Below are 27,517 nucleotides of genomic sequence, written 5' to 3'. Positions count from 1 at the left end.
GTGTTAAGTCAGTGTGGACAAAAGCTAAGGCAAATGTGTCTGTGCCCTCGTGTGTGTTTGTCAACTGGCACACTGTGCACAGACGTCAGTGCGGGTCTTTCTCCCTTTCAAGTCATGTTAATGAGAAACCACTCCTCTAGGCGGCCCCTCGTAAACTCTGCCTAAATTAAACCCCAATATGAATCACAGGCACAGAAGCCACCAGTCAACGCCTGCGGCCATCACCGAGGTCAGACTGGACAAAGACACACAGACAAAACAGACAGAACACACACACACACACACACACACACACACACAGAGAAGATACAAAGCAACAAACACACCCATCTGAGTGTACAGATGACCTCCAAATTCACAAGAATGGAATCATTATCTCTTTACTATTGTTGCAACGTGATCTAATTCTCATTACTGTATTTATGCCTTGAAACCTGCTTAAGCCAATGCCATGAGAAAACAGTTAATGATAACAACTTCCAAGTTTCAGACTAGTAACTCAGCTGATGCATGATTACCAGCACACACACAGACGCACACCATATACCACTGACAATAACCCGCCAAAATTACTTCCCATAACGAGCTGCATTCGTAAAATTAAATGTCTGAATTTAACCAACAAATAAAATGCCATTTAATGAACACTAATTAGACTCTGTTTGGTCTGCACACATTTGTGTGTGTGTGTGTGTGTGTGTGTGCGCGCGCACATGCGTCTGTCTGCCGTGTCTGGTGTGTGTGTGCAGGGAGTCTGAGGGGGAGGCTGGGATAGAGCCGTTTCATGGAGATGATGGAAATAAGAGCATCATTTGGTAATTAGTGGCTCTTTTTCCTCCTCTGTGATGCTGGACTGGTGGTTAATGTGTGCTGGGTGTGTCACGTGTGTGTGTCACGTGTGTGTGTGTGTGTGTGTGTGTGATATACGAGTGTCTGGGTCAGAGGGAAAACAATGGAAAAGAAGCTAACCACAGACGTAGGAACTGTACGGCTACCCATGTACACCCACATATACGCCAAGAGGGTGAAGAAAGGACAAGTCTGCATATTCACACACATAATGCAACCCAATCTGTGCACTGACGGAAATAAAACAGGAATGAAGTTACAGACTACCACACACAAAAGTACGAACACACACACACACAGCTCATGTGAACAAATGTTGTAATAGAGTTCACTTGCCACACACTCCACACACTGTTAGTGTTGGTCACATTTTGTCTTTATTCCAGCCCTGTGTGGATATATGCCATGTTCAGCATGATGTTTTAATAAAACTTGTATCTAGTGAAAACCAGTTCACAGCCAAACTGGTTTCCAAATGACTAAGCCGAGAATCTTACAGTAAATCAACAAACTATACATATGTACATGCATACCGACAAAATGGCGGTTGAAGATTAATGTGCCTGTGTAGATATATACAAGCATGCAGAGGTGTGGAGAAGGAGAGGGGGAGAGAATGGCCAGAGAGCAAAACACTACACAGGATGTCGTACTGAGGTATACCGGTACCACAAGGTACAGTGAAGTTCCTTTAGAGAAACAGTTATAGGTTGAGGTATGTGACTCAACGGATGCCTGTTGGCCTGAATAGCTTCAGTCATTCAGAGATAAAATGGCTTATTGTTTTCATTGTGAGCATCCAACAATAGCGGGGGGGCTATCGGGACTCTTTCACCTACACCCCCCCCCACAAAAAAAAAGGAACATGAGAATGTCTGTGTGAAAAAGGAACGAGCAGTTGTGTTTTGGTCCTTAATTGTTGACATCAGTGGTAAGGTGGAGGGTCTCGTCCAGGGACCCAGGGGACACCGCAGGAGACTGTAAACAGGAGTGCAGGGGACAGAACTGTACACTTGGCAGGGATGTCTTGACACAAGGCTTGAGTGCACATGACTAACATCACAGTCATGACAAAACCAGCATCGTCAACATTGTCAGAACGTTTTTTTCGTCGTCAGCAGTTTCGGTCATTGTAATCATCTCCAAAAAGACCAGATCAAAATGGCTCTCACAGACTAACAACACGGGTAGTTATCAACCTCCAACTAAAATTCAAACAGGGAGAATTCTGCGCAGACGGATATTGCACATTTAAAGAAAACTAACATCGATGGAAACAACAGCAAGCGTCACAGTCTGTGGTGACAGGTGGGGGAGGCGGGACGTCTACTGTCCCTCTTCCTCACGAAGGAACTGGAAAACGGAGGAGAAGTCCTTATTGGCGTAGCCCCCGCGCGCACATAATCCGGTAGATCTGATGGGCCAGGGAACCCAGAGGAACCGACGTGCGTGTGTTTGTGGCTGTCGACTGGGCCAACCCCAGGTCCTGAGAGAGAGAGAGAGAGAGAGAGAGAGAGAGAGAGGAGAGAGAGAGAGAGAGAGAGAGGAGAGAGAGAGAGAGAGAGAGAGAGAGAGAGAGAGAGAGAGGAGAGAGAGGAGAGAGGAGAGAGAGAGAGAGAGGAGAGAGAGAGAGAGAGAGAGAGAGAGAGAGAGAGAGAGAATATGTTACTATTCAGCCTCATAATTCAGAGCATGCTAAACGCACACAAATTAAAACTTCAATGCAGAGAAAAGAGGATGAGACAAGGAAAAAGAGAAAGAAAGAGGGGAGGCTAGAAGAGAGAATGAGAGTTCCAGCGGAGCTGACGACAGACAGCGTGGGGATCCTTGCCTTCGCCATGAGTGTGGTGCCGTAGCCTCCCTGGTAGTTGTTGGCTGAGGGGACGCCCTCCATGACGCCTGGGACAGGGTTGTAGCTGTCGCTTGACCAGCAACGCCCGGAGCTCATGTTCAGGATCTGGGCCAGCAGCTTCGGGTCCAGACCCAACCTAGAGGCCACAGCACTCCTGGTCAGTCACACTACATAGCCCACTTCAGTACCACTTTTCTGTATCGTCCTTTTGAGGAATTACACATCTTTTTTTTTTTCTTCGGCATCAAAATTGTGTTATTATTGTAGAAAATGTATTTGATTTGAGATTTGTAAGAGGGCAATTCCACGCAAAACTGACAAGTCCATAATGCCAACTAAATGCCATGGTATTCGTATCATGCAAATGATTATGTGAAAAGTTCTACATCCAAGAAGAGTGAATGCTCAAATGTCAAGTAATCATCATTCACATCATACCATACCATGGCATTGTGTTGGCATTATGGATGAGACCGTATTGTGTTGAATTGCCCACGACCACACAAACCAACTTTGAGTATCTAAAACTCAAGGCAAAAACATTTTTCCGCCAGACGACTTAGTGACACAGAGAAAAATGCAACAGACTGCCCTCATTGTGGTTTTCAGCAAAAATAAACCATGATGCATTAATGACCTTCCAGCATCAAAAGAAATACCAACACACATAACCATAACCAATCCAAACATAACCATAACCAATCCAAACATAACCATAACCAATCCATTTGTTTGGTTATTAAGCTCCTTTGTCACAAGTCCGTTGAGACCACTTCTGTTACACAAATGCGTTTGACTGGCAGTCCCAGTGTCTGCAGCGGTGTCTGAAAGGGATGTGCGGTAAAGACCATTTTTTCCAATATCTTTGTCATCGCCTTGTTATTTAATGACGAATTTAGGAATAACGTGAAGTGAATGGGTTTCTTACCAGACAGAAACCTATTTAATAACCAGACATTCCATGATGCTATGATGTGTGTATAACTTTGCAGTGAATGCGGTCTCATATTCACTGATCTATGTTCCATCATAATCCTAGTTCTGCTACGGGTCCTTTCATACAGAGATATACTTGCATATCTATATGTAGTCTTAGTCTCAATCACATATGGATATTTTAAAAATACCTTGGGTGTTATTTCACTCTTGATTTTCAAATACAGCCTGATATATTCACACTCTTTCCCCTCATTCTGTAGACCTGCTTTCATTTTTTGCACATTGTAAAAAGAATGAAAGAGAATTAAACACATTGTCTTCCACTTCTATCTCTCCCTCTGTGTGTGTGTGTGTGTGTGTGTGTGTGTGTGTGTGTTAAAAAAGAGAGAGAGAGAGGTAGAGAGAGAGCGCGCCAGTGACATATGTTCAACACCCCCCTTTGGTTCTGGGTCAGTGGCTGTGAGGGCTCGCCATCAACCCAGCTGAAAGACAGATCACAAATCACTCTCCTCTCAGCGAGCAGGCAGGGAGAGAGAGGGAGAGGGGGATGGGATGGGAGGATGGGAGGAGAGGAGAGAGAGAGGCGGAGAGGCACTGCACTCAGCTGTTTAAAGGATAACTTACTCCACATGCTAACAAGATGGGGAAAGAGGAGCAGGTGCTGCCAGAGTTATTAACTCGTGCGGTCGCTTTTCAATAAGGCCTCACCAATGCCACACACACATCCAATGCTAATACTTTTTAAAGAGGCAACAAAGTGCATGATTACAAAAGTTCAATTATCTACACAAACATCAGACACAGTGTGTGTGTGTATATGTGTAGGAGAGAGTGACAAAGTAGGAGGGAGAAATGTAGAGAGTAGAGAGAAGCTTGGTTGTGCGTGTGTGAGAGTGTAGGGGGTGTGTGGGGGCAGGGGTTTGATTTGGTGTCTATGCCCCCACCTTCTCCCCACGTCCATCATAAAACAAAACAGAGAGGAAACGGAACAGCAGGGAGAACAAGAGAACAAGGCAGACGGACGCACGTACGCCCAACAGCAGCTAGTTAGAACAACCGACTGCATCTGGCCGGCAGTCAGCGACATACATGGAACAGAATAGCCTGCTACAAAATGGACTGGCCTACAGCATAGGAGATGCAGCTATACCACTGTTTTAGTGCAGTGGGATTGTTTGTGTGTGTGTGTGTGTGTGTGTGTGTGTTTCTGGGGAAAGGGGGAAAGATTCCTCATCATAATCTTTTTCCTAATACATATCCATCATGTTTAAGTACCTGATTCCAAGGTTCATAGTCTCTGCTGTTCCAATCATTCCGATGGCCAGCAGCATATTATTACACAGTTTAGCTGCCTGAAATAGACATAATGCAAGTATGTTAGACAACACAAAATGTTAGAAATCTCTTTTTTTCTATTATGCCAAAAATACATTTAAGAAACACAATTTACTCCTAAACCAAACCAAATACTGAATTACTGAATTACATTCATGTTTGTGTTGCATCAACGTTGATGTGAATTGTTTGTTGATCACTGAAGTTTACTTATCTAAACATCAATAAAGAAATTTAATAGAATCACTTGTAGATTAAAGATGAAGTCAGCGATGGTACGCAATTACAAGCCCATAACATTTTCTGTCACATTCAGCAATCATCTCCTCACGACCACAACCACTAGCTGGCCATTCTGTGAGTCCACCCAGCAGCCCAACAAAGTGGAGGCAGCCTGTCCCCCCAAACAAAAATAAAACCTTGCGTGGAGTTTCTCTGGGAATGACTGAAGGGAGGATGAGCTACCTCTCTGGTGTGTTTGGTTTGATCCTTGGTTAAAATAGAATGTGCGTTGTTTTGGATAAAAAGTGTCTGCTAATAAAGTCAAATATAAACATAAACACAAACAAACGCGACTTCCTGCGCAATCGCTGAGTGTATTCCTAAGGAAGATGTGGCTCATATGTGAAAAGAGTGTGTGAAGTAAGTCTGTGTGTGTCTGTTATGCACAAAACAACGAAATATGGCAGACAGCACTTTATTATACTATTTCAACAAACACTGAGAATAGAATGTCAGATAGTCAGTATGGTTATGGTGACTGTGCATAACAGTATTTCCACAAAATATCGCTCAACACAACTAGCACTAAAAAGTAACATCTGATGATTATACATCTTTTTACATTTAGTCTCGTCATTAAGAACATCTTGTCTTTTTAAAAAAAACATCTAAAACCTGATTATTTGCTCCAGATACATGATATCAATTACTACTAAGCAACATTGTGTTTGTGTCTGTGAGTGTGAGTGTGTGTGTGCATATACCTGTCCAGCTCCAACTTGGCCGCAGTAAACTACATTAGCTCCCATACAGGTGAGCAGCTCCTGAGCAGCGTTGTACTCTTCCTCCACGCCGCCCACCATAAAGGTCAGCTTTGCCAGACTGGCCGCGCCAACACCTCAAACACACAAGCAAACAAACACAAAAGTAATCAGTGAAAAACGTTATAGGCCATGAATACTTTAGGAATCGTTCCCTCTTTGCCACAGGGCCCAAGCTGAACATTTAGTTTAGTTCCAGAGGTCAACCTTGCATTTTCATTTCTCCTTATAACAGTTAAGCAAACCCATTGTTCAACACCAGAGCAAAAACAGAAAGTGCAAGTAATACAGTTACGATTAACCTCAGTTGTGTCTGTGTGTGTTTTTATTGGCGTAACAGGGACATCAGTGGGGTCTGTGTTAAAAAGCTAATTGTCCATCCTTCACACAGCTCCCAAGGGACAACTTTGCCATTGTGCTCGCTCACACACACACACACACCATGTAAACTCACTCAACAAGGACGACAGCTGTGCCTTAGGCGGACCCCTCCCTCTCAAACACGCCCCCTGAGGCTTGATTGACAACAGTAAAGGGTAATTAACTCAACACTTTATCATGTTCAATTAAGCGACACGTTCAGTGGAGAACAAGCATAGCCAATCATGTTACAGCGTGTCATGTCGAACCAGAAACCAGTCCCTGAGGTCTTAAAAAGAGGGAGTTGTCTGAAATTGAGAAAATAATTAAGTGTCAGAAGAAGAAGAAGACCTCCATTTAGCCATCAGATCACTAAGCACTTCATCCAAATGGTTACACACACACAAGCAGATGTTCCACTTACGAGCACAGACACACTGTTTTCACAATATTTATATCAGCCACCCTTAATGATTCTGACGCAGACAGAAATGAAGAGAAGCAGAGAGACAGAAAGACAAAGAGATAGACAGAAAGAAAGGCACATAGAGAGAGATAGATAGACAGAAAGACAGAAAGAAAGGCACAGAGAGATAGATAGACAGAAAGAAAGGCACAGAGAGAGATAGATAGACAGAAAGAAAGGCACAGAGAGAGAGAGAGATAGACAGAAAGACAGAAAGAAAGGCACAAAGAGAGACGGACAGAAAGAAAGCAAACTCCATTGTAAGTAACTGAGGGGAACTGTGATCACGGGTAAGTAGTGAGCGTGTGTGTATGTGTGAGTGCGAGTGTGTGGCAGGTGCCAGCTCTGACTCTCAGAAGCTGTAGTTACGACTTCAGTTTAAATGGCTGCAAGACTTTATTAGTGGTCGAGTTAAATTAAATGACGTTCGCGCACACACACATAGACACACATAGACACACACGACTTTCCCATGCTGAATGACGCAGGCTACAGAGAAACTACTTCATTACTCTGAGGGATCAGACAACTTTCATTACCAGTAAATAACATCAACAAAACAAGCCCCTGGGTTTGCGTTCTGCTACTCAGTACATGTGTTCGCACATGGAACCCCAGCATTGATGAACAGCTCCCATATCATCTGTACTGATTCATTAAATGCTGCCATCAAAGGTGGTTAAGGGAATATTAATCTGTGATTAGGTTTGTGCTCTATTAAAGCTCTATTAAAAAAAAGAGATCTTATAGAGGAAATCAAAAAGATTTCAGATCATTGAGGAAAAGTTTCATTGGAGGGAAGCAGTAAAAACAATGAAATAAACAAAAAGTAGGCAAGGGACTCCTGGCTCCCACCAAACCAAGTGAACCTTTTACTCCAGACAAAAATTCTATGAAGGAGAGAACTCCGATTTCTTTCAGTCCTACACACACACACACACACACACACTATGGCAGGCAGTCTTTTCTCACACTCATGTTAATAGCGCTGGGTTGGAAAGCATCTCTGGGAACAATGTCTAAGTGCATACATGTGGTATATATGCCTGTGTGTGTGTCTATGTGTGTATTTACAGTATGTGTGTGTGTGTGTGGGGGGGGGGGGGGGGACTGAACAGTTAATCGATTTTTAATCACAATTTGAACGAATGCGATTAGCTAATAGCAAATTAATTGAGCAGCTTGCAACTCTGCCCCAATGGTTAATCTGAACTAAAGCTTAATCTTCAATTATTATTTTGCAAATCAAATTGCAATCTCTGTCAGAAAAATCACCATTAAATATTTTCCCCAATTTGCGCAGCCCTATGTGTGTGTGTGTGTGTGTGTGTGTGTGTGTGTGTGTGTGTGTGTGTGTGTGTGTGTGTGTGTGTATGTGTGTGTGTGTGTTAATGTGTCTTTACAGTTAAATGCGGTCTCGTAATTACAACTTTGAATATCGTGAGTGAAATACAAAAGATATTTTCTCAAATGCATTAAAAAAATCCAGATTTTCAATTCAGAAGAAAAAAACAAAATCACACAGTCTGTAAAAGCCAGCGTCACCACCGCACATTAAAACTGCCTGCCAATGGCACTAATGTACCAAAGTCAAGTTAAAAACAGCCTTCATCTGAGTACCACATTTTATGAGCGACCACACCCGCACACACACACACACACACACACACACACACACACACGTTTACATTCTCTCACACATACTCTCTCACACAAACAAACAACATGATGCATAGATTAACATAACATGCACTCCCGATTTTCTCACACATGTAAAAGATACAAGAAAATGATGATGAAAGAAATGAAACCATAGATAGATAGCAGCTTCATCATCCTCACTTCCTCTCCTCTATGGTGTTCTATCCCCTTGATCCAGTCACTGTCATTCAGAGGTGTGTTAACTAACCCAACACCTGCATACTTAGCTGTCCTAATGCCCCTCATCTGCACAGCAATCATTTGTTCTTCCATCAAAATCTTCATGCACATGTGCTTTCCCTGGGCCTGCAAAATGGCAAAGTCCTAGTAATCAGTGTTAAACTACAGCCAACTGTTAAATGCATAATGCAAATTTGATTTATATTCAAATTCAAACACTTCACTGGAAAATAGCATTAAAAAGGCTAGACCACATTCACTGTAGATTCACCTGCGGATATCAACTTCCAATAAAAACATTAGCAATGCTCACCAGCTAACTGAGCTTTTTTGCTGCATAATACTATAACTAGTATGTTAGATTCCTATTGTCAAAATTTCACTTGATATGCAATTGCAATCGATTCTTTTATATGTGGTAAAACTGGGTTTGGTGTTAATGCACTGACTTGAACCCATGCTATGTCTGTGGTGTGCTTTACAAGGACTGGGAGGGGGAGAATGAGAGCCCATTCTCAGCTCGGTGTTTAGGGATCATTTCAGCGGTTTTCAACTCATACCTTATTAAAACATGCCATTTCCCATCATTTAAAGCCATTCATCTACACTGCATTTTGCTGATCACATAAACACAGTTAGCACAGTATTGGACCCACTGTATGTGCATGTATATATATATATATATGCAATTTCATTAAAGGACATTAAGGGTGTGAAAACATGCAGACACAGACAGACAAACACACACACACAGAAGGGGGAGGAATTGCAATTACAGCTATTCAAAGCAACTATAAACTAAATGCATTAGAGAGAGCGTGTGAGCATAATGCTACTCTTAACGCAGCAGCACTGGAGTGTGTTATTATTGTTAACGTGTGGGAGACTTCTTAGGCTCTGCACACACCCTCTCTAAGTGTGTGTGAAGTGTGTGTGTGTGTGCACATGCACAAATATGTGCATGTGTGAGTGTTTGTGACGTCAGTCGTAGTTTGTTGTGGTCCACAGGAGCGACAGCAGATTTTGAGGTTTGTGTGACTGGGTTTATTACAAATCATTTACAGGACAGATGACCGTGTGTGTCGTTTCACGAGGGCATTATTTGAGAGGCTCTTGGCTCCTCAGCCAAACCTTACTGACGCACTGGAGGTGGCACACCAAACCCAGAAAATAAAATATAAAATTATATCAAAAGGCCAAATGAAGTGGATTTAAAAACAAAACAATGACATCACACTCACAAAATGACAAAAAAAAAAAAAAAAACTGTCTGGCCAGACTAAAAACATCTACGTCGCCTCCCAGAGAGTCTCAAATTGTAATCCCTGCAGTGCCATGTCAGGGAGCCCTGCACAACCACATAATAGCCCCCAAAGTAAAACGAATGACAAGGTACTGTCATTTTTAGTAAGTTCCATCACAACTGTTGCAGAGGTGACAAGATGTGGTCGGTGGTGTGCATACCTGTATGTATAATCACTACAAGTTGTATGCTTGGTCTGTGGTATACATACATGTATGTATAATCACTACAAGTTGTATGGTTGGTCTGTGGTATACATACCTGTATGTATAATCACTACAAGTTGTATGCTTGGTCTTTGGTATACATACCTGTATGTATAATCACTACAAGTTGTATGCTTGGTCTGTGGTGTACATACCTGTATGTATAATCACTACAAGTTGTATGCTTGGTCTGTGGTGTACATACATGTATGTATAAATCACTACAAGTTGTATGCTTGGTCTGTGGTGTGCATACCTGTATGTATAATCACTACAAGTCGTATGCTTGGTCTGTGGTATACATACATGTATGTATAATCACTACAAGTCGTATGCTTGGTCTGTGGTATAGATACCTGTATGTATAATCACTACAAGTCGTATGCTTGGTCTGTGGTATAGATACATGTATGTATAATCACTACAAGTCGTATGCTTGGTCTGTGGTATACATACCTGTATGTATAATCACTACAAGTCGTATGCTTGGTCTGTGGTATACATACCTGTATGTATAATCACTACAAGTCGTATGCTTGGTCTGTGGTATACATACCTGTATGTATAATCACTACAAGTCGTATGCTTGGTCTGTGGTATACATACCTGTATGTATAATCACTACAAGTTGTATGCTTCCTTTTCCTTTCTCTTCCTCCTCTGCATCACCTGATCTCTCTCTCTCTCTCTCTCTCTCTCTCTCTCTCTCTCAATTTCAATCAAGGCACAGCCATAAGCCCATCAATAATGTTGTACTGCGCCTTCAGTACCAACATTTGACCCCAAATGTGCCACAATGAAGTGACCTCTGTTTAACGTGACAAGTAGTTACTCAGCCAACATATTGGCTGATTTGCTGGCTAGTAATTCTCTAGGTCCCATCCTCACAACATTTCTATCTCGACACCAGTGAGACCCTTCTCATTTCCAAAACTAATGTCTGAGGTACGTGCTCAGCAGTTTTAACTCCACTCTGATGCCACATAAATATCTCTTCCTCATAAGTAAGTTACGAGTGAGACAATGAGTCAGTCTGGAGTACCAGAGGTTGAGAGTGTGTGTGTGTATATAAGGACAGATAATCTTTCTCAGGGTTGTAAAGAAGGATTAAAGGGACTACATGCTACACACACTAATAAAGTCTTTATGAGCTCAAGTCTCAGATGGCAGCCTGTCAGCCCTAAAGACGCCAGTTTGTAAACACAATCTGTGTGTATGTGAGAGTAAGTGTGCGTGCGTGCGTGTGTGTGTGTGTGTGCGCGCGCATTTCTATGCTGTAGTAAGCATTCTTAGTAATGATTCATTTTCTTAGGGGGCGATTATACTCCCTCTCTCCTGACACAAAATAATTGATACAGTTACTCCAACCTAATCCAATCACCTCCTGGAAGTTCTATTTTGGATAACAACCTACCTTAAATATCTATCTAGATATTGTAATTAGATAGGGGCCGTGATGGTGACAGTCTAGTACAATATAAACTGTCACTCATTCAAAATTTGAAACCATAATTTTATGTCCTCTTCATTTGCTCTGTGTCTATTAAGTGCATTTGTAGAATAAAGTACACACTTCTTCATATATGATATTTAAATTGTTTTTTTTTTGTTTGTTTGTTTTTGGGTGGGGGTAGCCTTTAATGGATAGGACAGTGAAGAACGGACAGGAAATGAGTGGTAGATAGATAGGCTGTGGATTCAGGAAGTGACCTCAGGCCAGTATGTGTACTAGACGTCAACACCACCGCTGTGCTATGCTGCGGCTGCCCCCAAACAATAATATTTGATAAGTAAATACCGTGATTTCAATTTGGCAGCCATAGTAAAAACATTAAGCATAGATCACATCATGGCTGCAATTCAGAATCAATAACGCTCTGATCAGATATGAGGTGGTTGTAAACAATCTGTATAACGCTGATAACAAAAATTTCACTGTGCAAAGAAATCCAAGGACATTCAATTAAGGTTAGATAACACAGATGAAATGTCACAATGAGAATACAAATAATGACAGAGTTGGTAAATTGAAGAATCTGGCCAATAAGTGAAGGAAATCATGGAGATACGGCTCCTACACACAGCTGCGTGCGTTGCGTTGCTGGAGACGCATCCCATTCACTTTAAATGGGCTCACGTCATCCGTTGCCGAACTGAATTGTGGGTCCGTCGCGTCGCGTTTCTCCCGCCGCTCGCGTTGAGAAGTTCAGCTGTTGCTGCACAGAGAGATGGCACCGGCCAATCAAGCCAATCGACTGACAGCACCAACCAATCAAAAGACGGTTATACTTTAAGTCATTTGCATAGCTACCGTCGGGAACACCCACTGGAATGCGTTGACGGAACGCAGCTGTGTGTGGGAGCCGATAGACACTTCTAAAAATATGTTTTTTCAACTGCTTCTTATATATTAAATTAATCTCTATCTGTCCTTATTGTATAATACATTGCTGCCTCTTTTAATCTCTGAAACGTTCCTCCTCCAATATTTATAATCACCTTCCAGTCTAGAAGTTGATATGGATGGACAGTGGCAATATCGTGGTGGCAATAAGAGGTCTCCTCTGTGGAATTTTTTTCTTATCCCAGTCATGTTTTACTGTGCTACAACACTGCCCTCTTGCTGTAGGAAAAAGCAATAACATGCAATAAGTATGCTTGATCCTTCACAACTAGAGAGATGCATATTCCTGCATGCAGACCCGAGACATCCCACATCCAATCTACAGGAGGATTTCCTCAGGATTTTCTCGACTGCCTAATATTGATGAAATAACAATTCTCTCTAGAAACTGAAACTCATCCAATCATCTCAAAGAGCCTTTTTCTAATGAAGGTAAAAAGGGAACAGGCATGGTACCTAACCTTGGCAATAGTCAAATTAATTTGGGGTTTTGGCAGGGTAAGTATGGCATTTATTGCAGCCGTGGCCTTCTGGTTAGGGCTTCGGACTTGGAACCGAAGGGTTGCCTGTTTGAGCCCCGATCAGTAGTTAAAATGTGGGCGGGAGAAGTAGTTGAGCACTGCTCTCCCATGCCCACACCCACGGCTGAAGTGCCCCTGAGCAAGGCACCTAACCCCTCACTGCTCCCCGAGCGCCACTGTAGCAGGCAGCTCACTGCCCCTGAGCAAGGCACCTAACCCCTCACTGCTCCCCGAGCGCCACTGTAGCAGGCAGCTCACTGCTCCTGAGCAAGGCACCTAACCCAGTGTTTCTCAAACTTTTTCAGACCAAGGACCACTTAACCAATAAAAAAAAACCCTCACAGACCACCTAGCTAAAAAAAAAAAAACAGTTGATCTACTTCAACAGTATACAGTATTACACAATAGGCCTACTCACTGAACCACCTTGCCTATTGTCTTTGCACCTTGCTTATTGTGTCAGAGAATTCAATTCATACTATTTAAATTGGTGTAGCTTACATGGGCAGTATTGTTGCAGAACTCTTTGGATTTACATACAAGTTGGTTCAATATTGCAAACAACTCATCTATATTATATTTTACCACGTCTGCTCGCGGACCACTTGAGATAGCTTACGGACCACCAGTGGTCCCCGGACCACACTTTGAGAAACAATGACCTAACCCCTCACTGCTCCCCGAGCCCTCTGTAGCAGGCAGCTCACTGCTCCGGGTTAGTGTGTGCTTCACCTCACTGTGTGTTCACTGTGTGCTGTGTGTGTGTTTCACTAATTCACGGATTGGAATAAATGCAGAGACCAAATTTCCCTCACGGGATCAAAAGAGTATATATACTTATAATATACTTGAATTCAGCTCTGTGGTCATCCACAAGTATTAAGTTTATATGAGATAAGTATTTCGTTTTTAAGTATTAAGCTTATATGAGATACCGGTAAGTAGTTTTTTTTAAAGTATTAAGCTTATATGAGATAAGTAGTTTGTTTTTAAGTATTATTAAACTTATATGAGATAAGTATTTCGTTTTTAAGTATTAAGCTTATATGAGATAAGTATTTAGAAACATGTACGGCTGGTACACATAGAGGTTTGGTTGCTCACTGGTTGCTCACGCTCCCCCCCCCCCCTTACCTCCAGACACTGGGGCATCCATGAACACGGCTCCCATCTTCTCTGCAGCTACAGCCATCTCTTTGGACACAGAGGGGTCGATGGTGCTCGAGTCAATCAGCAGCGTCCCCTTCTTCACTCGCCTGAGAAGTCACACACACACACACACACACACACACACACACACACAGAGGGGTAACACAAAACGAGAGGTCGCACAGAGTCAGGAATCCTCCTGTCAGTCAACTATCTTCATTAGAAAATCTAGCAAAGCCACAGTAGCATTGATGAGTGTGTGTGTGAGCTTACTTGAGGATTCCGTTGGGGCCTGTGTAGACCTCAATGACATTAGGACTGGACGGCAGCATGGTAATAATACGGTCTGCTTTATCAGCTACATCTGCTGGGGTGTCCAGGATCTAAAAACAAGTTAGATCCTGGAAATAAGTTTCTATATATAGGAAATACTCAAGACAGGGCAAATAATAAAGGACAAAAATATGAGGGGAAAAAGTTCGAATGGATAGGGTTGCAACTAACAATTATTTTCATAGTCAATTAATCTGTCGATTATTTTATTGATTAATCCAGTAGCGGTCCTAGACACTTTGTATGCTTTGTTTAGTCCACACACCAAATATATTTAGTTTATCGTCATAGAGAAGTAAGAAAAGCAGACAATATCTAACTTTAAGGAGACAAAAATCAAACAATTTGGTGGTTTCCTTACTAACAGAGGACTTTGTGAAGTGTCTGAAGGCAGCCAAGGTTAGCTGTAGCAGTTTCTATTGTGATATTCCACAAGTACAATAAGAATCATTTCAAACACTAATCCAACTGTTCTTCACATCAACATCACCCACGGCAAAACGCCTGCTAACTCTCGAAAGCTACAGGGCACCTCAGACACACACGCCGTTCACGAAAGACAGGTGATTCTCTCCCACTCAATCCATACCTCACTTCCTATTTTGATGGAAGTCTGACTTCTCCTTTGTGACCTCAACCTCGTCTGATTGGTGACACAATTTGGTCGCCATATAGGCCAGCAAACCATTTGAATATGGTGTGATACTGACAAGGTAAAACAAGGTATCTACTTAAATATTTATTTCTGCTTAGACAGAAAACAATTCTGTCACAATTTGAAAGAGACTCTACACATTTATATATAATGTATAATTCTACCTTCATGGTTAACACTTTGAATGCCGCACACTGTTTTCAGAAGCTTTGGCCCAGAGTGCCAGCAATCTAGATCATTGTTGACGATTTGTGTAGAGCGACAGTGTATTCTGTTATACCTATAGACACATACTATGGCTTATTTGAAAGGTGAGACTTTAAGCTCTCAGTGGGTACAAACATTTATTTCTACATGCCTCTGTTCCTGAGAAATCCCAAGCTAAACAGTGGCCTGTTTTTTCTTCTAGAAATGGAGATATAGCGTCTTTAATGAAATATGAAGGGTTGCCTTGAAAATTTCCAGGAAGTGACCTAGCGAGACCTGGCGAGTCTGCCACCTAGTGATAAACCCACGGAAATAAATGGCCTGGTTTTGACCTGACGTGCATGAGTCACTGATTCGACCCGAAGCGGCAACCATCAAAAGCTGAACAACTGAAATTTTAGACTAATTAAAAAGATTCAAACCAGGCAGCTCTCAGGGTTGACTAGCTCAATCAAAGTCTTTTTAGGCAAGTCCCTCCACTCGGCGGCCATATTGCAATGCTTTTTGGGCACTCATCGGACATCCTATTCGGTGGAAATGCGCGTGCGCAAGGCTTCACGACACCAACCTTGCTCCAGCAGCGAGTTCACAACACATCATTGGCACGATGTCTTCATAACACACCATATGATTGGCTCAATGTATTCACATGTCAACGTTTTGCCGAGGAAGGGGTGGGATATGTGTAGACAACAGCCATATTGGCGTTACAAACTAACCCCATGCATTTCTATGGATGATTTTTTGAGTGCTGTGTCTCCTCATTAGAAAGTCTCTGGCTCAATCATGGGATAGGTATCAATTAGCTCTGGACTTCTTAATGTAGTGAATCAATAGAGAGTGAATACAACTTGCCTTGGTATGGTAACAGTTGAATTGAACATTGAAAAATCAACTGTATAAGTAAAGCAGCATGTGAAAATTACGTCAACATTCTTCTACTACTAGGACAACTATCACTAACATGCTAAAAAGCTGGTTGTGCACAACGGAATAGTAATTGCTTATTACGTCATAGTTTCATGATATACACCATTTATTTTGTATATGTGCATGTCTTAACCAAGCCAATGTTAAATAAAAAAAAGCTAGGTTTTTAGTGACCTTACTTCTTGTCAAGGAGAAGCACTGTGCACAGTCGTCAATATGTTGCATGCAACAGTACATGGTGGGAAATATTAGGGAGCAAATATTAGAGTGCACTGGAACTCTGATAACAGGACAGGCATGAAAATGGCTGATTTACCAGTGAGTTTACCAATCAGTGAACTCTGGACCCAGCTGAGAAGAAACCTGAATCAGCCAAACTTCTGAGCCTTGAGAAGTGAATACAGTTCACTTCACATTAGAGCAAAAGCAAGGTCGATGGCTGTTTGACCATAAAGGATTCACTAGAAATGTACGACACCACATCTATCTAGCTGGAGGAGATATGTTTGGCTTTTGTTAAGAAACCAGAGAGAACTGGATCTTCACAGATAGGCTGTAGCTAAGCGTCCGATTAACCTCTTCCCTGCTCCCAATACTCAGACCAGCGCTTACAACATGGTGTGACATGTGGCCCACAGCTGCTCATGGTGCCCCTGGGAATGTTAATTAATGCACAATAGGACACTCCGTCCTGGAAACTGTATTGTAACCAGCTTTGACTACACCAAAAAGGATCAGACCCTACTACAATTCACAAGATGATGACCAGTCGTTCACTTGGTCATAGTCCTTAGACCTGAAGGACTGGTCCGAGGGTGCCGCAATTTACTTCCTATAAGTACTAACTTAGCCCTGCCATTGATATTAATGTGTTAATTTATCACTAAACCCCAAAGTCCGGTTCGTTTGACCAGTGTGATCGCTCCGTACCGTACTACCCAGGCACGGTACATTTATCCGTGCCCGGGTCGCTTACGGGGGTGGACTCGAACATGGTACAGTTGGGCTTACGATCGCGCCTATGCACAGACTGTAGAGCACAACCATGCCTGGGTACAGTTTGATAGTATGCAGTGTGAGTGCGGACCCTGGTGCGAAATTTGCTTACTGCCTGTGCTTACTCGACACAATCCTAGTTGACTTGTCAAATCCATCACTCTCTCAAGGTTTCTATTGCACCTGTAGAAGAGTGTGCCTTGATTCTGCATGGTGTGCACAAAATACTGCTCACACTATACTTGGTCAGTTGATGCATCTTTTTACTATTTTGCTGATTTTAAAGCTAAACTAAACTAGATCCTTCTAGGTTGAATGCTGTTTCCACACTGTCCACAAAAGATTCTAAAGCACTCAATCATCTTGCTGCTCACAAATGTGTACCACACAGGAAAATAAATAGGCTACACTCTCAAAAAGCAGTTACCTGAGCACCGTGGTCCTGCAGTTCTTTGCAAGACTCAGGGAAATTATCGGTGGCAATGACTGGATAGCCATTCTTTAGCAGATTTCTGGCCATTGGTGTTCCCATGTTCCCTAATCCAATGAAGCCCACTGGAGTCTTGGAGGCCATGGACCTGGAGAAATCTGCACAAACACAGAAACACTGGAAGTGAGAGAGAAATCCAAGACTTACATAACACAAAGCCAGAACATTTTCATGTTGACCAACTAATTTATAAATCAATAGTATGTTTGAGGAGAGTAACAGTTCAGTGGGTTAATAACATCTTACAGCAAAAGGTCTCTCAAAGGAATCGTAGGATAAGTGGGGGAAATGAAGCATAATTTGTTGGACATATTGGTCATTTTGATCGTTTTTGGGGGGGAAAGCGTCTGCCAAACAAACATAAACATAACATAAATATAATGAAGGACGAAAATGCTGCAAAACACACTCTTCAGCTGTTACCACAAATCAAGTTTACTTATAGCAACACAAATGTCACTCGTGGCCGCATCTATCTGTAGCCTACCAACGCTACAATTACAGTGACTGACTTGCAACATTTGCAATATTGTAGCAATCGATTTGAGCAGCGCCAGTGACAAGAGTACAGCGATGCAGGTGGCTGAGGTCCACCTACAACGACTATCATGCAATAAGGATTCACACACTTCCATTAAATTGCTGTCGTGCTTGCTTGCTAACTAAAATGACCTGAAGGCTAACTGGTTGACACATTTGTTTAGTTGTAAATCTACGCGACATTTCTTGACGTACATATTCTCAGAGCAATGATAATGAATGCATTAGCTACATTACCGAGTGACAAGTGGACATGTTTACTGCACCGTCGCAACGAATTCCAAGATCCTCTGAACAAGGCAGCCATGCTTGTTTCCTTGACCCCAGAGCTCTGCTCCACCTACATGTACAAGTTTCAATAGACTGCAAATAGCCTTCATAAGACTTCCGTTCGCTTAGACTTCTGGAGGAAAGTTGCATTAACATATGTCAAGTTAAAAGTTCGACAAAATGTAAATAGGCCTGTTTAATTCGTTCGTTTAATTCGTTATTCAGCATTAAATTCTTAAGCAGAGGTAATTTCTCAATGTGCCTTAATGTTAGCCTGAGGAGCCAGACCCACATTAAAATGTAGTTTTAAATTAAAATTAAATAAAATTTTGTAATTAAAATGTAATTTGCTGCCGCTAGGGGGCGCGTCTAGATTTCTAGGCTACCTTAATGTCTTAAATGGTCATATTCTGCAGGAAGAGCTGTGAATACAAGATTATTTAAATGGCTCGCACAGAATATGGTTTCAGGAGAGTAAACAAAATGCATTGTTTTAAATAAGAATTATATTGACACTATAAAGACAGACTAATGTACTGTAGGCCTAGGCAAATAGCACACTGAGAAACTACAGATCTTATTTAATCTATATTAAGAAGGAAAATATGAGGAATATGAGAGCAACTAATAAACACCAAAACGATTTCAATTAACTATATATCTATAGCTGTCATAATTTCAGCTTTGCAAATTTGACTTCACTGTAGGCTATATCCTGTGATTTATGCTGTAGCCTATATATAGGCCTACTTGTGAATCTCATGCTATTCTCAAAACTTGTTGGTAAAGTGGGGCTTGCCTACGATGTGGCAGCTCTGTTGAAGTGACCAGTTAGATTTATCTCCTTCAAATATAGCCCAAAATATGTTAATTATGTCTAATTTGTAATTAATGTATTGCTATAGACTAGGCAGATAGGAATAAGATAGGAACAATATATATATTACAGTCAAATCCAACCCTAAACCAAACAAAATCTTGAAAGACTTTTATTGTATTTATTGAAGCAAATGCAGTATACAACCGGAAGTAGTACGTTGTAGCTGAGTTCTTCTTCGCGGTTCAAAGAGGAAAGCGGGAAACATGGGTACGTCTTAGCTTGCTCATTCATGGTTTTTAATATCTTCTAAATAATAGAGAGTTGCTTATTATTTCATTATTACAAATGCTTACTATAATTGGTGAAGAGATATTGCTAAAATTCCAGTTATGGGAACTGTTCCTGTTAAGGGAGTTGTTGCTGTTGATTTAGCTAGCTAAACTGTTAACTACGATAAGTTGTATTAGGTAGCTATACCCTGTATAGATTCGTTTTAACTGTATGGAAACCACCTAACGTTAAGTTAGACATTTAATGGAATTTAGAGACATTGTATGTATGATTATATCTTATTGCTAATCTTGATACAGCCATCTCATCAGATTTCAAGCGTTGTAATCACAACTCTAACCCCATATGTTTTTGTTTGTAGAGTCCAAAAATGGCAGCCCTCCACGCAGACGGTCGGCTAGGCTTTCTACACCAGAGGAAAAACCTGCCGTGGTGAGTTCAAGGACTTTGGTCCAGGCTGAATAACTTCTGTAGCTAGAAAGATAATACGTGTATCCTAACGGATTTACGTTTTCAAGTCAGGGTGTCAATAGGTGTCTTCCGTACTATTTATTATAGACAACCTGAGTTCAAGCATTAAACTAACATTTTTAAATGCAAAACAGACTAAGTGCCAGTCATCTGCATTCCCATTTGCCCCCTCCCTCCCTTGCTCCATACCTGATCTTTACCTTATCTTTCATCAGAGAAAAACATTCACCGTTAAGAAAATTGTGCCACGGAAAACACAGGTTTGTAATGTGTAATGTCATTCTTAGACTATAGAATTTGTGAATGTTATATTGTGTAGTCTGACCCAGGCTTGGCAATAGAATATGTGTCGCATAGCATCACACATTATAGATGGTCTGTCAGTCACTAGCCTAATCATCAGTAAGTTGAAACTAAACAGCACTATTATCATACTGATCAAGATTCTTCTTTGATTGAATCTCTACCTTTGCAGCATACCAGAGTACAGATTGCATGTGATTTTGTTATCTCTGCCAAAATGTCTAGAGATGGCCATCACAAGACCACTATTTCTGTGAGCCACAAAGAAGCCACTGAGTAATGCATATCTATTTTCTGCCTTGTAATAAGTCACCTTTATATTCGTTTAGACCTCAGAGGTTAACAAGGAGAATGTTGAAAGACTGTCCAATGTACCCGAGAAGAGGCCAAAAGTCTCTACACCAACACCTGCAGAGGTCCCATCGCCCAGGCCCACCATCCTGTCACCGATCCTGCCCATCCGGAGCGTCTCCCCTCCACCCTCGGCCACAGAGACGGCTCGGGATGAGGTGTGGAGCCAGAAGGTGCGGCGCTCTTATAGTCGCCTGAGTGGGGACGCTTCGTTCAGCAGCCCGCGGCAGCAAGGCTTGGGCTCGCCGGTGCCCTCGCGACGGGAGACTCTGTTTGGGTTTGAGGAGATGGCGACTCCCAAGGTTATGCGGTCCATGTCCCTGTCTGCGTCTGCGTCAGCCCCCCAAGCTTCGTCCTCGCTGTGTGGAGTGACATTAAACCTGTCGGAGGTGGAGGACAGCCTGAATCGCTCGCAAGACCCCGACATGAACATCCCAGGTGTGGCTATGCCGAAGAAACAGTCCAGGAAAAAGAGAGTACAGCCAATGAAAGTAAGTTTACGCACTTGGTGATCTCGTTGGCTTGAAGTTCTTCCAAACGTTTCTTACTGCAGCTTCCTAGAGATTACAGTTTATGTGTCTCTTCCGTTCTCTTCCTGTTCTTTCTCTGATGATTCATTTAACCCAGCAACAGTTAGGATGGGAAGGTTGCTGGAAAGTCTGATAACATCTACTGGAAACACAATATAGATCATTCAGTGGTCACCACAAATAATTGTCATCAAATGATAATGTAATCATGTTAGGCTAACAACTACATTGCTGGCCCCTAAAATGTTGCCAAGAATTTATTTGATGTGAAATGGATCATTATCAGTATTGGCTTTGTGTCTTGGCACTTTCACTCAAGGGTTCAGGCTCTGGGCTCTGAAAATAGTCTCAAAAGCTTGAGACTATTTCAATTGTTATTGATTCTATATAAATAAGATGGAATCGAATTGGCCCAAAGAAATGTGCATACACCATGTGTCATTGCTGCTTACTATTGAAGTTACTATAGGCTTAAATATAATCTTGCTAATCATGTGATTTAGATTTGATTTGATTCATCTTTATTGTCACTGTGCAGAATAAAAGTACAGAGTCAATGAAATGCAGTTATCATCTAACCAGAGCAAAATAACAGAATTATGTAAAGAAAGTGCAGTTTTAGAATTAGAGTGTTACAGTATAGCTGGTACTATAAAATACAGTGTTATTAATCTTATATTAACATAGAAAAATCTATTGTTTTTAGTATCAAGAGACTTACCTAGCACTCTCTTGTGAGATCATTTTGACTTAATTTAATAAGAGTTTGATTTATTTTAATAAATATTAAACATAAGTATGTTTTTGTCTTCAGTATTCCCAGAGAAATTCCACGCAGGGTTTCGTTTTTGTTTGGGGGCAGGTTGCCCCCACTATGTTTCCAGCTTTTGGAGCCTGGGCTGCCTACAGAGACTGGGTTTTTTAATGGGCAGCTAGTGGTCATTGCTATGCTTAAAATTGCGTAAAATCTTATCAATACAAAGTTGCTCAACGCACTGGCAGTCATATTTGCTTGTTTTTACGACACATTTGCTTAACACACTGGAAGTCAAATTTTGCAGCTTGTTGAGACGTCTTTAAGTCAAACTCTAATTAAATTAAGTCAAATGATTTTACGAGAAAAAGCTAGTTAAGCCTCTTTATATTGAAAACAATACCAACTAGATGTTTTGATCTTGACGTTATAAGATTAATAATAATAAAACTTGGTTAGATTTTATTGGATAAGCAGTTTTTGCAGAGACCTAGCCAATCTTTTTAACCTTTTTATTCTTGTTTTTCTCTCACAACTAGTCATCTGAACTAGATGTCCTTGCTGCCCAGATGAATGCTGAATTTGCTGAGGCAGAAGACTTCGAGTTGCTGGTGGAATAGTTGGATTGTGATATGTTATGTATATATTTTCTATATTTGTCTTGACAAACCCATCAGTGACTAATGTACTACATGTATGATCAGTTGCTTAGCTTTGTAGTTGTTCTGTGTCTTATATGTTTGCATATTTTCACATTTGTTATTGTTTATATTGACTGTTTTTTGCAGCATTGTCTTTATTTTATTAATCACTGTGTTTGGAGGATGTTTAAGTTTGCATATTATGTATAGATTTAGTGAAGTTGGTCAACTTCAATAAATATCCTTCTTGTACCTAAAATCTAATTACTCATATGTATTTCTTTTGAAAATGGAAAAGTAGGCTAATGCATTATTTGTATTCCAGATACTTGCTGGCTCATGTGTGCATGTTTTTCCTAGCTGTGCAGTTCATGTGGATAAAATCCAAGGAGTTTGTCATCTACAGAGGAAGTAAACAAGATGTAGAAGTTCCAGTGTGCTTTCAAATCGTGACATTTTGGATATCAAAGACTTGAAGGACATTGTAGTTTTAAATATACACAGGAGAGATGATTAGTGCTATAGGTAGGTGATTTCACACCGCGGCCAATCAACAACCAAGCCTATTTACCGTCAAAAACAAAATTTGCTAAACAAATCGACCTTTGTGGGCAAAAAACATCTCCGACAGAATACCCTTCGAGAACATTTCACTGGGGTTATGAAGCAGATACCTTCCTTCATCTGTGTTTCATTGAAATAGGCCCACAACACCTCCAAAAGATTCACCCCCTTCCACACTCATGGGTTCTCTGCCAAAAGATACCAGTACATTCTTTGGTCATTCCTCTTCGTTGCTGTGGCTGTTTATGATCCCGACATTGTACTGTATGACTGGTACACGCTGGAAGTTACAAGTTGAATGTATTTTGCAATCTGTGTGTAGACAAAAAATCAAAGCAATGTAGCACAAAGCATTGTTTATGTTAATAATAATTTTAATACTATTTTAAAAATGTACTCAATCGCTCAAATCACTTCTGGTTTTATTTTACAATGAGTAGTCACATTTTCCCTGCTATATTAATTTCTTAGAACAGGATTTATGAACATGGATTAAGTCAGGTTCCAGTGCCAATGGTCTTTTCAGTTGAGTGGACAACTTCTCTTTCAATCATAATAAACTAAATCCATGTTCGGGAAACTGGCTCTAAATGAGAATGACTGAAATCTGTAGGCTAGAGCTGTAAGTAAAATCCAGGAATCTGTGGGCTGTCAATTCGCCACCGCCGCATTTATTATAGGTGCATGTTTTAGTTTATGCTGGAGATAGTCAATGACACGTATCCCAGTGTGCCAAAAGACTAAGCATAGCAGTTATTCACGATACGGCATAAAAACGTGGATTAGTTATTTGTGTTGACCTACCTAACTGAAGGTTGTGGCCAACTACAAATCTGCGGCGGTGACGGGATGAGCCGCGTGACGACAGCACGTCGCAGCGAGCGCAGGGCAGGGATTGCATTGAAAATGGAGCTCCTGACATCTCTGCACGAGTTGCCTCGGTAACCCCGGCTTTCCAACTTCGCTCAAAAGCTTCTGGTGGCTTTGATGTGTATTATAATTCTAGCTTAATATAAAATGTCGTCTCATGTTATTTCAGTGATGCTGTCAGTGGGTGTACGTGCTGGACTTGTGTTCATTGCATGTAACTACTATCGCAGGTTGTGCTCTGATGTCGACATTGCAGGCTAGCATCATAGGCTACGTGCGCTACTAGGATGACAGGGTAATTATGGGCATGAGCAACACTTGCTGCTAATCAACATAAAATGATACAGCCATGAATTTTTTGACACTTGGACTGAGCCCACTGTCTGTTGCCAGTTTTGCTTGCCGTTTCCTTATCATATCAGTGACATGAGTATATTAGCAATGCGTTAACATAGACGCACTGGCACATTAGACCGCAATCTTTGGTCGGAGAGGTTAGTGTAGAGGCTAAAGTGGTCAGCAGACGTCATAGCAGAATACTAAAAACAAAGACATTTAAATAACCCACAGCGTGTATTCACTTGTCTAACTAGCCTACTGTCAACTAGGCCTAGTGGAGGCCACAACCTGCAACAAGTTGGGGGACCGGTGTCTTCATTTGTCCACTCTGGTTTTACAGTTTCAGAATATTGTTGTGGAAGGACAGCCTCCAACACAAGGCTTCTCACCTCAAATTTTGTCTCTTTTTCTCTTCCTGCTTGGAAGGACTTGAGGTGAAGCCTCAAAATAGATGATGTCATCATTCCGAGAGGCTGCAACATCTCCTGGCTGTGGCCCTTTAGTTAAGGGCAATGTTTCCATAGAGACGTCCAGCTTTGCTCACGTGATCTTCCAGAATGTGGGGAAGAGTTTCCTGCCTCAGGCTCCTCTGGAGTGCCACTACACACTCACTCCTGCTCTAACGCCCCATCCCAAAGATTGGGTTGGCATCTTTAAAGTACGCATGCACATGCACACTCCAGTCGGCATCCATATGTAGGCTACAGACATAAGCATATCTTACTGCTGTCCTCAAAGAGTTTTTCAGTTGCATATGTGCCATCACACACTGGCATCATAATTCAGTTGTTCATTACTAACAGAACAATGTGGATAAACAAAACTTAGACGTGTGTGCCTTTATCTCTGTGAGTCAGGAATAGGCTCAAGAAAGAGGTATTGCAGAAAACGGTAGCTTGTGACAAGAGAGAAAACACAAGTGGATGCAAAGGTGCATCACAGTCTAAATCACTTATGGTGGTGCCTCAGTTGAAACAGATTCAGCAAGAATGTGCAGTCTCTCATTTTAAAGCACTTACCAAGTTCCAACAGAGTACCTCTTAGTGTACAGTATGTCATTATGAACTTCCACTAGACTCAGGAACACTTTAATGGAGCGCAAAAATCTTGTGCTATGACGTGTGGCGTTTATTTTGTTTACCTTGTAGTGGTGTGTTTATTGGTGTATCGGATGTGTGTTTTCAGGTCGGCTGGAGCACAGCCAGAGATTACTACACATTCCTGTGGTCTCCTATGCCTGAGAATTATGTAGAAGGCTCAACTGTCCATAGAGTCATAGTGTTCCAGGGTAAGGAGTAGACTTGTTCTCTCTCCAGACTGAATAAGAAATGTTTAGGTGGTAACATTTGACTAAAATTATGAGACACTGATCCAGAAGGGCAATGGGCAATTCCGCGCAAAACTGTCACATCCATAACGCCAACACAATGCCATGGTATTTAGTTGGCGTTATGGACGTGACAGTTTTGCGTGGAATTGCCCCAATGCATGTTTCGCTTTGTTGCCTTAAAACTCTGATAACTGTGTTTTATTAACCATCTCACTGATGACACCCGTATTCTAGGTTACTATGTTCCACGTAGTGATGGAGAGTTCTATCAATTCTGTTATGTGACTCACGGGGGAGAGATTCGTGGAGCAAGCACGCCTTTCCAGTTCCGACAGGCCATGCCCTCCGGGGAGGAGTTGCTGACCGTGGAGGACGAGGGCAATTCAGACATCCTGGTGGTGACCACCAAGACTGGACTCCTCGAGGTAAAAGTATCTAACCAATAACCAGTTTTGCATCCAGCTCTTGGTTGTCACATCAAACAAGGTGTAGCGCTGATGTTAAATGTACAGATTAGTTTAGATAAGCTTGTTACTTTAATAACCTATTACTGATCTAAAAATAAGTTGTATTAAACTTAAAAAAGCCATATCTATACCCATCAGCTTTACTGCATTAAAATGTATACTGTAATACAGCTTTACTGCATTAAAATATATACTTTAATACAGCTTTACTGCATTAAAATGTATACTGTATACTGTAATACAGCTTTACTGTATTAAAATGTATACTGTAATACAGCTTTACTGCATTAAAACTTAAACATTATTGTCAGCTTCATTATTCGTCTCTTGTGACAAGTGTTTTAAACCATAAGATTTAATATCAGACATTACCTTTTTTCATTTTGTGAAGATACCTTGCAAATATTGCTATTCTCCTTACTATAGTTTGACCAACATTATAATTTGTTCCCTGTTACATTTTAAATATTATATTGTTTTTGTTTTTGTATGTCGCTTTGGACAAAGGTGTCTGCCAAATCCCATTACCACAACCATAACCATAAATATGAATAAATCTCCTGTTTCCCCCATCCCATTTCCCACCGCCTGCCCTGCGTTGGAGCAGCAGCGTGTGTGTGTGGCGCAACAGGAGTGCATGGAGCTGCAGCAGAGGATGTGTGTCCTGCAGAGAGAGAAGGAGCAGGTGCAGGCTGAGCACCGGAGACTCCAGAGGGACAGAGAGGACGAGAGGGAGACCTACACGCAGATACACACACACAACAAGGTATGTATACAATCAGGCAAACTCATACACTGTGACCTTCTACTGGTTTGTTTGAATTTACTGTATATTATTGTGTAATAATAAGTGTAAATATTACTAGTAAAAGTGGTGTAAATCTGTAATAACTGTTATTCAAATATTAAAAGATTTTAAAAAGTATATATATTTTTTTAATTAAAAATAATATATATATAAAAAAATAAGATATATTCATTGTTTGAAGCAACTTTCTAAGCACTGTATGTACGAAGGGATGTTGAGAATTTGTTGTTTTATCTCATGCAGATGTCA

At 41.3% G+C, this 27,517-nt stretch overlaps 3 protein-coding genes and 1 long non-coding RNA gene across 5 annotated transcripts in view; 2 read left to right on the top strand and 2 right to left on the bottom strand.

Moving 5' to 3' along the window:
- Positions 1 to 790: 790 nt before the first annotated feature.
- Positions 791 to 18,840, bottom strand: hibadha (3-hydroxyisobutyrate dehydrogenase a). The gene is made up of 8 exons (XM_042076511.1): positions 18,697 to 18,840; positions 17,857 to 18,017; positions 14,582 to 14,691; positions 14,294 to 14,415; positions 5,962 to 6,095; positions 4,916 to 4,992; positions 2,681 to 2,837; positions 791 to 2,335 (listed from the first exon to the last, which is right to left on the bottom strand). Exons 1-8 carry the CDS (start codon positions 18,764 to 18,766, stop codon positions 2,225 to 2,227), a joined length of 942 nt encoding a protein of 313 aa, XP_041932445.1. The 5' UTR covers positions 18,767 to 18,840; the 3' UTR covers positions 791 to 2,224.
- An 878-nt stretch (positions 18,841 to 19,718) lies between these two features.
- cdca5 (cell division cycle associated 5) lies at positions 19,719 to 23,149 on the top strand. Its single transcript, XM_042076512.1, has 5 exons — positions 19,719 to 19,816; positions 20,202 to 20,272; positions 20,527 to 20,571; positions 20,944 to 21,456; positions 22,789 to 23,149. The coding sequence occupies exons 1-5, from the start codon at positions 19,813 to 19,815 to the stop codon at positions 22,867 to 22,869; spliced, it is 714 nt and encodes a 237-aa protein (XP_041932446.1). The 5' UTR covers positions 19,719 to 19,812; the 3' UTR covers positions 22,870 to 23,149.
- Positions 21,216 to 25,159, bottom strand: LOC121695557. Its single transcript, XR_006026109.1, has 4 exons — positions 25,053 to 25,159; positions 23,565 to 23,766; positions 21,471 to 21,637; positions 21,216 to 21,345 (listed from the first exon to the last, which is right to left on the bottom strand). It is a non-coding gene; the product is annotated as an uncharacterized LOC121695557 (long non-coding RNA).
- tax1bp1a (Tax1 (human T-cell leukemia virus type I) binding protein 1a) overlaps positions 23,258 to 27,517 on the top strand; it is a 13,128-nt gene continuing 8,868 nt past the window's right edge. The window contains exons 1-5 of one of the 2 annotated variants that reach the window (XM_042076510.1): positions 23,258 to 23,415; positions 25,090 to 25,321; positions 25,849 to 25,951; positions 26,228 to 26,418; positions 27,068 to 27,226. In XM_042076510.1, the coding sequence (XP_041932444.1) occupies positions 25,115 to 25,321; positions 25,849 to 25,951; positions 26,228 to 26,418; positions 27,068 to 27,226 (660 nt within the window). In that variant the 5' untranslated portion in view covers positions 23,258 to 23,415; positions 25,090 to 25,114. Of the gene's footprint in view, positions 23,416 to 24,185; positions 24,396 to 25,089; positions 25,322 to 25,848; positions 25,952 to 26,227; positions 26,419 to 27,067; positions 27,227 to 27,517 lie in introns of those variants that run through there. The other variant, XM_042076509.1, reaches the window with a different exon arrangement.

Source organism: Alosa sapidissima, chromosome 21, assembly GCF_018492685.1.
Source record: "Alosa sapidissima isolate fAloSap1 chromosome 21, fAloSap1.pri, whole genome shotgun sequence".
Lineage (NCBI taxonomy): Eukaryota > Metazoa > Chordata > Actinopteri > Clupeiformes > Clupeidae > Alosa > Alosa sapidissima.
Note: the sequence above shows the minus strand (reverse complement) of the source record. Positions and strands in the feature narration are given on the sequence as shown.

Coding starts and splice junctions, on each gene's coding strand:
- hibadha (XM_042076511.1), bottom strand. CDS start 18,766: ATGGCTGCCTTGTTCAGAGGATCTTGGAATTCGTTGCGACGGTGCAGT. Junction 18,018..18,696: donor ACATGTCCACTTGTCACTCG/GTAATGTAGCTA, acceptor GTGTTTGTGCAG/ATTTCTCCAGGTCCATGGCC. Junction 14,692..17,856: donor TGCAGGACCACGGTGCTCAG/GTAACTGCTTTT, acceptor ACTTGTTTTTAG/ATCCTGGACACCCCAGCAGA.
- cdca5 (XM_042076512.1), top strand. Junction 20,273..20,526: donor CAGAGGAAAAACCTGCCGTG/GTGAGTTCAAGG, acceptor ATCTTTCATCAG/AGAAAAACATTCACCGTTAA. Junction 20,572..20,943: donor TTGTGCCACGGAAAACACAG/GTTTGTAATGTG, acceptor ATATTCGTTTAG/ACCTCAGAGGTTAACAAGGA.